The sequence below is a fragment of the Orcinus orca genome, chromosome 7, assembly GCF_937001465.1.
Source record: "Orcinus orca chromosome 7, mOrcOrc1.1, whole genome shotgun sequence".
NCBI lineage: Eukaryota > Metazoa > Chordata > Mammalia > Artiodactyla > Delphinidae > Orcinus > Orcinus orca.
The window spans coordinates 34,558,977-34,574,057 of NC_064565.1; the positions used below are offsets into that span (position 1 = coordinate 34,558,977).

At 39.5% G+C, this 15,081-nt stretch overlaps 1 protein-coding gene across 12 annotated transcripts in view; it reads right to left on the reverse strand.

The window, feature by feature from the left end:
- The window catches only part of GTDC1 (glycosyltransferase like domain containing 1), a 446,641-nt gene that overhangs the window by 12,936 nt on the left and 418,624 nt on the right, over positions 1-15,081 (reverse strand). For 8 of the 12 annotated variants that reach the window (XM_049711959.1, XM_049711957.1, XM_049711958.1 and 5 more), the window contains one exon: positions 7,786-7,874. In XM_049711959.1, the coding sequence (XP_049567916.1) occupies positions 7,786-7,874 (89 nt within the window). Of the gene's footprint in view, positions 1-179; positions 7,875-8,874; positions 9,037-13,916; positions 14,405-15,081 lie in introns of those variants that run through there. The other 4 variants (XR_007478257.1, XM_049711970.1, XM_049711967.1 and 1 more) reach the window with 4 other exon arrangements.

Sequence of the window (15,081 nt, forward strand, 5' to 3'; positions counted from 1 at the left end):
CCACAACTACTGAAGCGCACGCAGCTAGAGCCCATGCTCCACAACAAGAGAAGCCACCACAATGAGATGCCCGTGCACCGCAACCAGAGAAAAGCCCGCGCACAGCAATGAAGACCCAACGCAGCCAAAAATAAAATAAATAAAATAAAATAAGTAAATTTATTAAAAAAAGAGCAGATATGAATTGTCATCAGAAAAGCATTTAATGGAAGCAACCAAGATGTCCTTCAGTAGGTGAATGAATAAATAAACTATGATTCACCCAGACAATTGAATATTATTCAGCACTAAAAATAAGTTATCAAGCCATGAAAAGACCTGAAGGAAACTTCAGTGCATATTACTAAGGGAAAGAAGCCAAAATGAAAGGCTACATACTGTATGATTCCATCCATAGGCTGTGTGGAAAAGGCAAAAGTACATAGACAGTGAAAACCAGCGCTTGCCAGGGATTGAGGGGGAGAGAGGGATGAATAAACAGAGGACAGAGGATTTTTAGGGCCATGGAACTATATGATACCATACAGGTCCGACATTATAATGATACATGATACTATAAGAATGGATATATGTCGCTATACGTTTGTCCAAACCCATAGAATGTGGAACACCAAGAGTGAGCCCTAAAGGAAACTACGGACTTTGGGTGATTACGACGTGTCAGTGTAGGTTCCTCAGTTGTAACACATGTACCACTCTGGTGGGGCATGTTGATCACGAGACAATCTGAACAGGGATGGCAACAGGGGGTTATGAGAACTCTCTGACCTTCCTTTCAATTCTGCTGAGAACCTAAAACTACTCTGAAAACAACTGTCTTTAAATGTGAAAAAACCAAATAACTAAAAGAATAAAAAATGGAGAAATATCATGTGCTTTGGAGAAATTAGTATTGTCATGTCCCGTCTCTCGAATCCAGCAACTTAACATAGACCAAAATGTCATCCTCTGTGATATTATAAAGAAGAAAGGTCAGCTAAATAGGGGTAAACAGCTCAGGAGGGTGAAAAGGTAAATGCTCAACGTAGTCAACCACAGCCCATTCAATGTTTATTCAGAAAAGTTTAGGATTATAAAAATAAATATCATTCTAGCCATACTTAGAAGTATTACGAAGATGCACAGAAAACTCACCCTCCAGATGAGGCTTCACAAATTGAGTCATAGACCTGCATTCAGTTGAACACCAAACAAGGTGCCCCTTTTTCTACAGTAATGAATATCCTTCAAACAGCAAGGGAGCAGGGCTGCTGTTTGATGCTGATGACATTGAAAATTTAGGAGAACGGAAATCCCATCATTTTTCATTTGTATGCAAATGTGTCTGTTCCAGAAATTAACCCCTGGACCCCACGTCAGTTTTCATCTCCAGGAATTTTCTCTGCCAGCACCACACGGTTTAGGCTTGTCACTATCCTGAGGTCCACCAGACTTCCCCAGTTTAAAAACAACCACCACCCCCAAAGTCAGAATGGCGCTTTGTATGCCCTCATTATTGGAGGATAAAGAGCGGTAGCAGGAGAGGGCTGCTGTAAAATGCGCATCTCGAATGGCCGGCCCTGCTGCCAACAGCATTGAAATGCAAACTGCAGACAACTTTGGCCAAATAGCTCTCATTGACCACTGCTCCCCGTCTTAGGTGAATCCGGAACAATAGACCAATCCTATTACCCTCTTTTTGAGCCAGATCTTCAACTGTTAAAAAGTTCTTTTGTTAATTCCCACCTTAGACAAATGTCACCATCTACATGTGAAGGGGAGAGAGGTGATTGAGGTTTTTAATTGATGTGGATTTAATTATGCTAATTTAGACAGCTGTAAAGCATTTCAGTATAGCTGCGTAATAGGGCAAGCAAATACAGGTGCCCTTCACTGTAGGGGCTTAATTTTTAACCTAGGTAGCTTTAAAAGAGAAAGGGAGCTCAAAAGCCTGGGCAATTTACGATTTATAGAGGGAGGTCCACCCACGCTCTGAAATGTTTAGAACGCTCTACGTGCACCTAAGAGAGAGTCGAATGAAACCCTCATTCTTCATTGAAAACGCCACACTTGCCTCTAACTAGAAAAGACAATTTTAAATGATGTGTATATCAAGAGTTGATTTGAGATAACACTAAACTAGAAGTTGGGGATTAAAAATGACCTTTATTTTCAACTCTGAAAAAAAAATCACACAATGGAAATGGTGATAAAAATTAGCAAGAATTAAAAAAAATTTTTTTTAAAGAAAGGGCTTTTGATTTTTTGAACTTTAATGACAAGGTGAGTTGACCTCACCGTGTATCTGACCTGACTTTCATTCCATTACCAGCAATACGGAGACATGATACTAGGCGTCATCAGTGGGAAAATAGTATTCTTTTAAATTGCTGTATAATTCTGTTTTGGTTTCTTGGGGATTTTACTTGGGGTGAATAATGCAGCAAAACCTATTTAAGTTGTATTGAGTCTTAAACAAGTATGACATGGGATCCTATTCCATGGATTAGATGCTCAAGAAACACCACATGGTTAATTCACTGCTCCAAAGGTGGCCTGGTTTTAAAGGGCAATGTTGGACAGGCCGGTATATAATAGTATGAATGAAAAGGAGGAAGAATCAAAGACATTTTATAGCACTTTTTTTGTGGCTTGCTGAGGTAGGGAGGTCTGAAAATGCTCCAGCACTTCTGTGCCCAGTCACCTCTGGGTGACAATTCCCTCAAGGCCGGAGCTGCCCCCCCAGTCACTGAGTCTCTCCTCCTAGGAGGCCTATTGCATTTCTAGAGGACAAAGAGCTTATCAATGAATCATCTTCCTTTCTCCCGGGCCATTTCCTTCTCAACCTTGTCAGGCTTCTCTTCTGCACATTTTCCTTTGTCCTACACTAATCAGACATGTAATTAGCTGGCAAAGAAAAGAAGAAAGAAGCAGGGGCATCTGTCCTCTGTTCCACACAGTGGGTGGAGAGTGACCTTTTCAATCCTGCCCCAGTTTTTGGTGAAAACACACAGATTTGTGCATGAATTCTGACTCAGGTTTTTACTAACTCTTCAGATCTTGGATGAGCTATTTAATTTCTCTGACTTCTTTGATTTATCAAATGAGATAATCATTCATGGTTTATACATTTGTTGACTCTACATATGAGCTGTGGATGAAATGTGCCTACTGTTCTTCCAGCACACAATAGGCACAAATGATACTTGTTCTGTTTCTCTCGTCATCACTCACAATGCTTCATGCTTTCTCCATCCCAGCATCCCACCCCTCACTCCTTTTCTCTTTTCTTTGACCCATAGCTTCTTTACTCATGTTCCTTGGGATATCATCATATTATTTTCTCCACTCTTGAAAATTTACTCCCTTTAATTTTGTTTTTATTTCCTTCCCTTCTGCCAATTTATTACTTACTATTTTTTCCTTTTGTTATTTCTCAGAGATTCTCTACCATCTTCCTCTCACCTCTTCCTCCTTTTTGCGTTATAATAGAAGTGGAGAAGGGAGGAAGTTGTTAAAAATTAAAATGGGGATCTCAAAGGAGTGGAGAAAAAGATTAACATCCAAGAACTCTAGTGATAAAATTCTGATACTATTTTGCCTAAAGGAAGTCAAAATAGTGTCTGTCTAATGTAAACCTGTACAACTTATTTCTTTCTGTCTCTATGTTATAGGCATAATCTAAAATACGGAAACCAGTCATCCAAAAACACTATGGAAAAGTTGCAACTCAAATTAGTTGAGGATGTTTGTTCTTAAAATGGCATAGGCATGGCAAGAATGGTAATAATGGTAGCGCTCTTTTGATTAAAACTGTTTTAATAAAATTAATAATAGTGATAATGGGATTCTTGTTTCTCGCAACATGGAAACATTTTTTTTTTTTTAGATGAATTGTCTTACATTCAATCAATCAACATTACAAAGTGTCCACGCTACGTACAACTTCATAACATCCAGGTCTGCGGGCACCTGTAAAACAGGGGGACCTCCAATCTCTATCCTTCTGCAGGTGGGCAACCCGAGGGTCCATCCACAGCGCTCACTTGCCCAGCCTCCTGCCACGTCCCAGGCTGGGGACCGCTGACTGGCAGGCTTCTGAGTCCTGAGCACAGACCTGGGCCCTTCTCAGGCCTTCCCGTGAACCACACCTGAGGCTGCTGGGGCAGGGGGCGCTTGCCGAGGCGTGGTCATGTGTGGGCCGGCACCAAGGGAGACAGCTGGTCCAGGGGCTCAGAGACCATGTTCGGGCGAGTAGGCCCCATTCCCTGAGACCGGAAGGATACAGAGCTGAGGTGACAGAATGAGAAGCAGCCCAGGGCATGCAGGACGTGACACTAGTTGCTGGGAGGGACAGAACGGGGACAGAGGCTGAAGACCATCGGGCAGCTGAGGAAGCCGGAGACACAGGTACAGTGGGGCACACGGAGGAAGCTGTACCCACACACGTCCTCTCCTGCAGGCAGGTCTGGTGTTGGGGGTCTCATCCTCTGCCCGTCCTTCCCCTCCCGGACCTGGGTGTGGCAGAGCAGAACACACAGGGCTGGTCCACGAAGGTGAACACAAGCACAAACATCCCTGTGGCAGCCTTGGGGCTCAGGGGTTGGGAGGAGATGGGAGCTGCAGGACCTCATCACTCATGACTGACCTCACAGCAACGGTGGGAGATACTGGTTTAGGTAAGCAACAAGGACATTTGTTTCTGCTTGTTACAGAGGAAGGAAGAAAAGTCAGCAAATATTAAACTCCCAAAAATGTGCCTTATGCAAGAGTAGAGTGTGCATTTGTGTTATCTGAAAATCTCAAGAATCTAATGTACAAAAAAGGGAAATGAACCTGACAAAAGGAAACCCCAAACCTGTGTTTAAGGACTGCTGACACTGCCTGGGGTACCCAAGAATCCTACAGCTGAAGAAAAGCTCACGATACAGGAGTGACGAGCCACACAAGAAAACAATTTTCTGTAAGAGAGAGTCAGAAGACACAACAAACATAAAGATTAGTATGCTGAATACCTTAATCTAATAATCTGAAAGACAATACAAAATAAAGATACTTAAAATGATAAAAAAGATTTAAAAAAGGAATAACTATAAAAAGAACAGAACATAATGAAAAAAGGAAAGGCAAATTTGAAAAATAAACAAATTAAGCATGCAGAAATGAGAAATTTGTTCATTAAAATGAAAATCCTCAATGGATGAGCTAATCAGTAGCTAAAGAGCTCATGCCTGAACTAGAAAACATAGCTAAGAAAATTATCTCCAATTAGTACAGAGAAAAGGAGACCCAATGCAAATTTTTTTAATGCTAAAAGACATGAAGGAAAGAATGAGATGGTCAAACATATATCTAAAAGGAGTCACAGAGGAATGAAATAAATGAAAATAAATCCATACCTGGACACATCATAGTTAAAATAAATAATAATAAAGTTAAAAAGACATGCATATTAAAGGCAACTAGAAAGAAAACTCAGATTACCTAAAGAACATCAATTAGGCTAAAGCAGAGATTTCATCAACAAAAATAGAGTCAGCAGCAAATGGAATAATATCTTCAAAGTGCTATGGGAAAAAACAACTGTTGACTTAGAATTTTATACCCACATCAATTATAATTAAAGATTAAGGATGTGATCAAAGAGTAAGGATTTTTTTAAAAATAAAAACTGATAGAGTTTACTATCCTCAGATTTCTTACTGAAAGAACCACCAAAGGATGTACGTCTGTAAAAAGAACATTGACTTAGAATAAAGGAGAGGTACAAAAGGTGGTGCTCAAAGAAACTGGTAAATACATGTGTAAGTCTAAGTAAATATTGAGGTAAAATACAGTGACTTAGTTTAGGGGATAAAAACAAAGGGGAAGTAAAATAATATATTGATGGTAGAAGAGTGTAGTGTTTGGAAATTAAAACAGATAGGTCAAGTGTGCTTGTTAAAAACTTGTGAGCACCACTGAAGAAGTAGAATATATAACTCCCACTGAATAACGACAAAAAAGAAAAAGCAATTAATCTAAATAAGAATAGGAAAAAAATGACAAAATGAAAACCGGTAAATAGAAATCATAAACACAATTCAAGTAAATCTCTCTCTTTATGTATATATACACATTCTCTTGGTTCAGTTTCTCTGGAGAACCCTAACAGAGCAGGATTGAAGGCTCATAAAGATAGTGACCTCTGGTAAGAAAATGCATTGCGTTCAATGTAATGAGAGACAATAAGAATTGAAACTAACTAGTTGATCTGAGAAATGAGTGGCAACACTAAGAATACCTTAATAAATAAACATGAGATGGCTTAGAGTTGGCACATGAAATATCAGTCAATCATAAGAAAAACTCCCTTATATCTAAAGCTAGCATTTCCAGTGAAAAAGAAAACAAGTAGAATGGCTTAGTATAATTTTAGCTAGAGAAAGGGATGAGAAACTTATTTTTATTCAGCATCTACTAGATGTCAGGCAATTTATGTACATAAAATGATCACTTAATTATCAATGAACTTCACAATATTTAATTATCACAATATAATTCATCACATCTAATTATCACAGTATCCTGCCAAGTCAGACCCTGAGCTTTAAGGAAATCAAGTCACTTGTTGATGGTTACTTGGAAAGCAACTAATTGTTGGGGCTGGTAAGTCTGAAATCTGCAGGGCAGGTGGCAGGCTGGAGACCCAGGAAGAATTAACGCTGAATCTTGAGTCGGAAGGCAGTCTGGAGGTAAAATTCCTTCTTTCTAGGAGGACCTCAGTATTTTCTCTTAAGGATTTCAGCTGATTGGATGAGGACCAATCACATTATGGAGAGTAATCTGCTTTACTCAAAGTCTACTAATTTAAATATTCATCACATCTAAAAAATATCTTCACAGGAACATCTAACCTGATGTTTGACCAACTCTTGGTTCCCCAGCCTAGCCAAGCAGACACATACAATTAACCATCACATCAGGCCACGGCAATTAAATGAGATCAGCCCTGTACCTTAAGGCTTCTGTTCTCCTGTCAGGGCCAGGGTCCCTGAGGTGGCTCGGAGACAGAGCTCCTCACCACGGGCATGACCACATGCCAGCTGATCTGCAAGCCAGTCCCAGACGCATGTGAATGTGAGGCATCAGGGAAGGCCAGTGAGGAGACAGGTTCAGAGGCCTCCATTCAGGCATCCATTCAGGAAGAAGGCAGTGAGCTGAGACCACAGAGCAAAGGAAGCTGTGATTAGTCAGAAGTCTAAGGGAGAAATGAGGCTGGGGTGAGACTGTGTGTGTGAGAAGCAGCAAGAGAAGTACAATCAGGGCCAGAGAATGTCACAAGGATGGCAACACTCCACAGTAAAAACACTGGCTACTAAAGAAACAAAAGATAGGGGCTTCCCTGGTGGCGCAGTGGTTGAGAGTCTGCCTGCCGATGCAGGGGACACAGGTTTGTGCCCCGGTCCGGGAAGATCCCACATGCCACGGAGCGGCTGGGCCCGTGAGCCATGGCCGCTGAGCCTGCGCGTCTGGAGCCTGTGCTCCGCAACGGGAGAGGCCACAACAGTGAGAGGCCCGCGTACCGCAAAAAAAAAAAAAAAAAAAGAAACAAAAGATAACTGGATCTCACGATATTTCGGTTCTCAACTGAGTCCTAAATATACAGTTGTGGTTATCCTTGAACGATTCTCCAAAACTCCGAGACTTATGACTGTAAGGTTACCATTCTTCCATGTTGTCATGTGTTGTCTTAGTCTGTTTGGAAGGCTATAACATAATACCATAGACGGGGTAACTTATAAATAATAGAAATTTATTTCTCACCGTTCCGGAGGCTGGATGTCCAAGATCAGGGTGCCATGATGGGCAGGTTCTGGTGAAGGCTTGTTTCCCGGTTCCAGCTGAGTCCTCACCTGTGGAAGGGGATAGGGAGCTCTCTGGGGTCTCTCTCATGTGGACACTAATTCCATTCATGAGTGCTCCACTTTTATAACCAAAGGCCCTCCCTCCTTACACCATTACTTGGGGCGTTAGGATTTCAACATATGCTTTGGCGAGGGGGTGGGGAGGGGATGGGGGATGGGGGTAGAGCATAAAGCAAACATTCAGATCATAGCATATGTCTTTATATGGGGCCAATGAGCCAGATTTTCTGGCTGCAGAGCTTGGCTTGCCCCTCCCCCCCCACACCTACTAATCTGGGACAACTATTTTGACAATTTAAGCCCCAGTTTTCATATCTGTAAAATGAAAATAATATCACCTACATTAAGGTTGCAGTGAAAATTAAATAAGATAATCAATACATCTAAAGCAATTAACATTTTGCTTGGCCAATAGTAAGTGTTTAATGAATGTTAGCTGTTATCAGTTCTATCCATCTCCTCCTTCAGAACCATGTTGAAAAGTTAACCTCTGGCCACTCACTACAAATGCCTCTTGTTTTTGCATGTGTTTATGATGGGTTTTTAAGTTATGTATATGTGAGTATATTTCTATTTCATTAGTGTTTGTGGAGCACCCATTAAATTTAAGAACATATAATGCCTTTCAAACTTCCCATAATGTCTCACAATTCCTAGTGACTTTTATTAAATTTAACAAGCGTTTATTGAGAACATACTATGTTCAGGGTCCCACACCAGGTGCTATTCACTACAGTGGACGAAACGAATGTATTTATCATTAAGAAAGCTTTTCATAAAGTTTTTATATAAAGTCTCAGCACCGAAGTGAGAATGTAATAATATGAATCTGGAGGCCATACAACTGGGTGTCTATCCGGGAGGGACACAGACTGCAAAGACAAGCTCAAGGTTCAGCGAGTCATATTCAGTTTTCAACGTTTACGAAATGCCTGCTCTGTGCAAGCAGGACAATCCTTAGCTTCAAAGGTGTTAGAAGATGACTTACCTTAAAGATGTGTGCTTTGCTTATTTGCTTTTGTTTGGGGAGGTGATCTATGATTGTAAATTTTTATTAAATCCTAGCAGCATTCTTGACACTAAACAAACACAGTGAGTTGCTAATCACAGCACGGGTCATTTATTTTCTGTTCTGGGTCACTTCTTTTCTCTATTGAAGGAAAAGAACATGACAGCTCTCTGTTAATAATGCCAAACTCAAAAATCCATTTTCTTTTTAAAATCTGAGTATCATGTTCCTTTAACCACACCTCCTTTTTAAACCTGGTATTCACTTCTGCTCATATTTTTCAAGATTCTACTTAGTAAATAAGACATGCTACTAGAAGGAATCGAGAGTAAAAGGAAGCCTGAGCTACCATCACTAGTTTATATGAGCAGGAGGTAGATTATGCTTTCAGAGTGGCTATGTACATTCTCCCTTGGCTCTCCTTCCCCACAGAACCCGAAGAGCAAAACAATACATCTCCCCATGAATATATTATCAGCACTAACTTGACAGTCTCGCTGTTGACAATATTGGTTGTACTTCACTTCACTTTCCTCCTGTGGTCGAAAACCAGATCCAGCCCCCTGGGCCCTTCCTGGGGCTGTACAGCAGCTGAAGGGCCAACTGCCAATGGGTCTGGAACAGGCTTTCCAGCCTCGGCACCTGACTTCCTGGCTGCCTCCATTTCAGGTCTCATTGGTTGATGCGGCAGCTGTGATTCTGACAATGAGCTTGGTGTTGGGTCAAGTTTTTGTTTGGCTGACTTATTCCCACAGATGCCATTTTCCTTGACTCACCCTTGACTACTGAGAATGCTCTTTATTACCTTTTAAAATCATGTGATATCCATAAGCAAAAATTGGGATTAACATTTTTGAAAGCATTACCCATGACTGATTTTTTTTTCAATGCTGAAATGCAAGATGTAAAGCTAGAGCCAGCCCAATCCTGCGTTTAGCACAGTGGTGTATCAAGTATCATTTGTAACTTCAGAATAAAATGCCCAGATTTTTTTTCCTGATCTTAGGAACCTGGATGCAATGTCCACCCATGGAAGCAGTTTACAAATGCAAAAGTAGGAAGCGTTTTTATGTATTAGAAACACTGTGACAATCCTCCTTTAAAAGAATAAATAATTGTGTTCTAATATAAAGAATGTGAAATAAAAATATATATAACTCTATTGATAAAACAGGACTTTTATTCAATAGTTATAAGACAAGTCACTTGCAAAACTTGCTTACACAAGGAAAAAGGTCTCGGTGGTATAGCTTTCTTCACCATAGAACACCATCCTCCCCCAAAACAGACTGCAATAATTAATGTCCGTAGTATGAAAATTCTATATGATATAATTTATTTATGCTTTGTTTAAAAAAGGCCAAATTGAATGCCAGCACTTGAGATCTTGAAATAATGCTGCATATGTTGATACAATAATTTATTAATTTTATTGATTCTCCTACTTATATGTTGATATTTTAAAGAACTGTATTGTTTTTATTATACAAAGTTATAAGATATCTAAATATTAAAGAAATACATAAAGTAGAAAATAAAAGTCTAACCACAGACATTTTAATATAAACAGCCTGGTGAATAGTCCTTCAAACTTTTCTCTCCATATTCTAATGCATACAGACATAATTTTTACCAAACTGTATCTAATATTTCTTAGACTTTTTTCATTTCATGATCTCTAAAACTATCTCATTCTTTGAATACACACATATTAGCGGGTTATATGAGTGTTCTATAAAATATACAAATATTAGTGGGTTAAGTTTATGGCTTTGCAGCCAAATGTCTTGGTTGAGTTTGAATCCTAGCTTCACTGTTAGTAATTCTCTGACTTTGACAAGTTGCTTATTTTCTCTGTAATCCACTTTCTCAACTTGTAAGGTGTGATATTAACAATACCTCCGTGAAATGGTTGTCACCCAGGATGAGGAGTTACTGCCTGGCACTGGTAGGCATGCAACCACGACAGTGCTGCTACCATGGATGTGCAGTATCTTATTAGCAACCTCATGTTGGTGGACATTTAGAGTGATTACAATTTTTACTCTCATACATCACACACTAGTGGACTTCTAAGTATAAAGTTGTGAGTATTTCTACAGGCTGTATTTTGGAAGTACAGTTTTCTAATCAAAGGTGATACGCGTCTTTTTTTCTTTTTTCTTTTTCTTTTTTGCTGTACGCGGGCCTCTCACTGCTGTGGTCTCTCCCGTTGCGGAGCACAGGCTCCGAACGCTCAGGCTCGCGGCCATGGCTCACGAGCCCCCAGCCGCTCCGCGGCATGTGGGATCTTCCCGGACCAGGGCACGAACCCGCGTCCACTGCATCGGCAGGCGGACTCTCAACCACTGCGCCACCAGGGAAGCCCACATCTTTTAAATGATAGATATTGCAGAGTAATCACCCCCCAAATTCTAACTACTCACACTGTGAGTAAAAGTGAATGAGAATAAATTTGGGATCATGAGAAATATTTTATTAAGTCTCTTATCTATGCAATAAAAATGCATAGTTTTTTTTTTTTTTTTACAAAGAAGCAGGGGATTACTGTAACACAACATAAGTAACACTTATATTATTCATAAATATCAGAAATCTTTTTTTCCATATTTCCCATGATTCTCACAGTTCTGCAAGTCTTTGAGCCCCTCTTTGTCCAGAGAAAGAATTCATAGCATCTTGTCTTCCTATAATCAGTTATTATTAACTGCAGAACATAATAGTCCATCAGGCAGCTACTCATAAATATCTACCAATAAGATGTGTAACAAGTGCTTATCAAAATTAATAAGTCGAGAAATGGAACAATTATGTCATATTCTACAGGTGTGGTAACAGTGTTTCTGAAACCCAGACTGAACATAGCCTGACCACTCTACCACATATTCAGAACTGAGATGGTTCCAGGCTACTTTTCTGTAGTTACACCAGAGCACAAAGAGGACAAAAAAACATACTGATAGCAAGTGCCTCTAATGTCTGGTAATAGATGGTACATGTGTGGTGTGAGAGAGTATGCCCTCAAGCAGTGAGCACTGAATGGCAAATCTTTTACAGCTTCTGGAAATACTTATACATTTCTTTCTAGTTCTTTGGCATATAGCCAATTTGAGGCTTTGTCAGGGATCATAACATCTGATGCAACGACAGTAATATCCATCTCTATCAAGACAGAGTCCAAAAATTGTTTTTGAATAATAAAGAGGTTTGACACCGCATTAATAGAAGGGTAAAGATAAATATTTACACAGGAGAAGTGGTCCATAGGCAAATCCGTTCTCACACACAGCTGCAAATATTGTGTTCTTTACAAAGTTGTATTTGCCTTCTGAGTCCTGTGTTGTTTACATGCCCTAAAACCTCTGCACAATGGAGTTTTAAGATAAAATACATAAAAGTATTTAAATATTATCATTGAGAATTTTATTTCACCCTTTCTAAAAATAGGTTAATATGTGGCATTGATATTTTTCAACCTCAAATGCAAATTTTTTCAAAAAGTGGGAATTTAGAGCCAAATAAAAAATTAATGCATTTATATTTTAAAAAGAGTTATCCAAGAACAATATTTGCGTTATATAGTTTTATATTTAACCTGTTTTAAACATAATTTTCTAACTTATCTTCATTTTATTTTATTTTTTACCTTATCTTAATTCTAAACTACAATTTTTCTATAAGAATAGAAGCCTAATTCTTTGGAAATAGTGTTCAGTTGGCATAATTGGTATTATAGAGTTTTAAAATATATTATAGAATATTCTGGCACTAGACACTAAATTGAAATTTTAAAGAAAATGTTGGAAATAGCTGTAAGGGGGAAAAAAGTAGCCTTTTAAATCTAATTTGTTATGCACCGCAGTAGGGTAATGGATGCAATGAAAGTTCTTTTATTGAGTTCCCATGTCCAAAAGGTATTTAGGTAGCAAAGGATGTTAAGCAGACCCCCTGCAATCCGCCTTTAACTGAAGATAGCAGGAAATAAGGTATATAGGTCTGTGTCCTCCTGGTTTTTATTTCCTCGGGAGTGCAACTCATGCATAGGACACCTTAGACTGCTTAGCCGATCACAAAGGGTGCACTAGACCCCCTCGCCAGCTGCCTGAATAGCGTGATCTGAAGGGTGGCTGAAACCATACTGAGAGTTCAGTCCTTCAGGTGGGTCTTTTCAAATTCCAATAGTGAGAAGTTCCTGGAGAATTGGTAAGGATTTCACTAGTCCCCAGCAGGTTTGAGATCAAAAGCTTTGGTTAAATAGAAGCCTGTTGGGAAATCTTAAAACCCCTTTGTGATGTAACTTTAAAAAGTTAATACAAAGAACCCTTAGACTGCAGCCGTAACAGCACGAACAAAGAGTATATCAAAACCGATTCCATTAAGGGAAAGCGGACATACAAATTCACTTAATTTAAAGAGCAATCCAGTTATAGATTTAGACCATATAAATTCTATATAATAGGACTTAGACCATACCATCGAGCCCATTTAGAAGATGTGCTCATTTCTTGTTACATATGCCAGACTTCATTCTTGGTCACTGAGATATGCTTTTTAAACAACTTATATATTCATTTGCTGAAAGGAGAAAGAGTGGTGTGCATTTGAACTCATTCCTCAAGAAGATACTTTTAAAACAAATTAAAATTAAACTTGATGGGGATCCGTCAGTCAGTTGGTTATCTCTTTTTCATGGTGTCAAACTGCTAATTGGCCATCCTCCTTAAAATAATAAACCTTCAATTGATATTGATTAGTAGATCATTAATGAATGCACTAATTCTAATGTAATTTTTATAATTAATACCAATCCATTTTTTGGCAAGTCACACACTTTTTTTTTTTTTTTTGCGGTACGCGGGCCTCCCACTGCTGTGGCCTCTCCCGTTGGGGAGCACAGGCTCCGGATGCGCAGGCCCAGCGGCCATGGCTCACGGGCCCAGCCGCTTCGCGGCATGTGGGATCCTCCCAGACCAGGGCACAAACCCGTGTCCCCTGTCACAACAGTGAGAGGCCCGCGTACCGCAAAAAAAAAAAAAAAAAAAAAAAAGGGAGCAGGAATAAAGAAATTATACTAGGCCAAAAAGTGGGTTGGTTATTGCAAGGTTACTTTCCTTTAGGGGATGGCAGGGAGCTACCAGACAGATTATGTAACTAATAATCTGGAGATTATTAGTTATTATTAGCTAATCTGGAGATTCCTGGCTTAAGATTCCATTTCTGGGAGAGCCAAAACTGTAATTAAGTCTCAGTTTGCTGATGTAGGGCTTAGCATAAGTTATCCCATTTGGGGCCTGTTGTCTTGTTTTTGACAACTAAGTCGCACATAGCGGGATTCATCCCAAAGAAATCTTTTTCAAGTGTGGTCACTATTGACCATGAATATCCTAAAATTCTCAGAGTGATAGATGGGGAAACTGATCCTTCTACCATATTCAGTTTTTTTCTTCTCTTCTTCACTCATGTCTTCTTTTACTTCTCTTCCTCGTCTGTTCTTCTACCTGTATGTCATCTGATTAATGATAGGAAAATAAAGAAAGTGGCAGATTAAGTCAATCTCTGTGGGTAAAGTATAAAAATCTTTGGGGCAAGTACTCCTTGAATGAAACAACCCAATGAGTTTTCCTCCCAGCTACCTGAAGTCCCTTAAAAAAATCTCAACGAAGATCTCAACTGAACTGACTAGCTCTACTGGAAGCAAACAGACAATACGTTTTTGAGGGTTCTGCATCCTTACAGGGTCTCCACTGAAACAGCTGAGCCAGAAGCCCACCCTTCCCAGGTGAGCTGTCAGATTCTGGTCTGCTTTAAGCTGTTTAACGAGCTCCTATTTGTGTCTGTCCTGATGGAATGTTCACTGAGGTAGGCGTTCTACCGAACAATTAGCCCTTTGTGATAGATAAAAACCTTCAAATCAGTAATGAAAGGAGGGCATGGTTACTAAATCTCTGATTCCCAAATATGCTTATGTGAGTGTATTTACATATATATTCTATATGGATTACATATGTGTTCAAACAAATATAGCTAATCTCTGAGGTGTTATTAGAATATAAACATTCTGCTCGAACACTGGCTCCGTGCTCAGGGGGAACTATGTGAACTAGCTTATCTTGATACCCTGGATACTTTCAAAGACACCCTAAGACCTTGAAGTTATTGCTTACTTGTGGAGTGCTTTAAATTTTT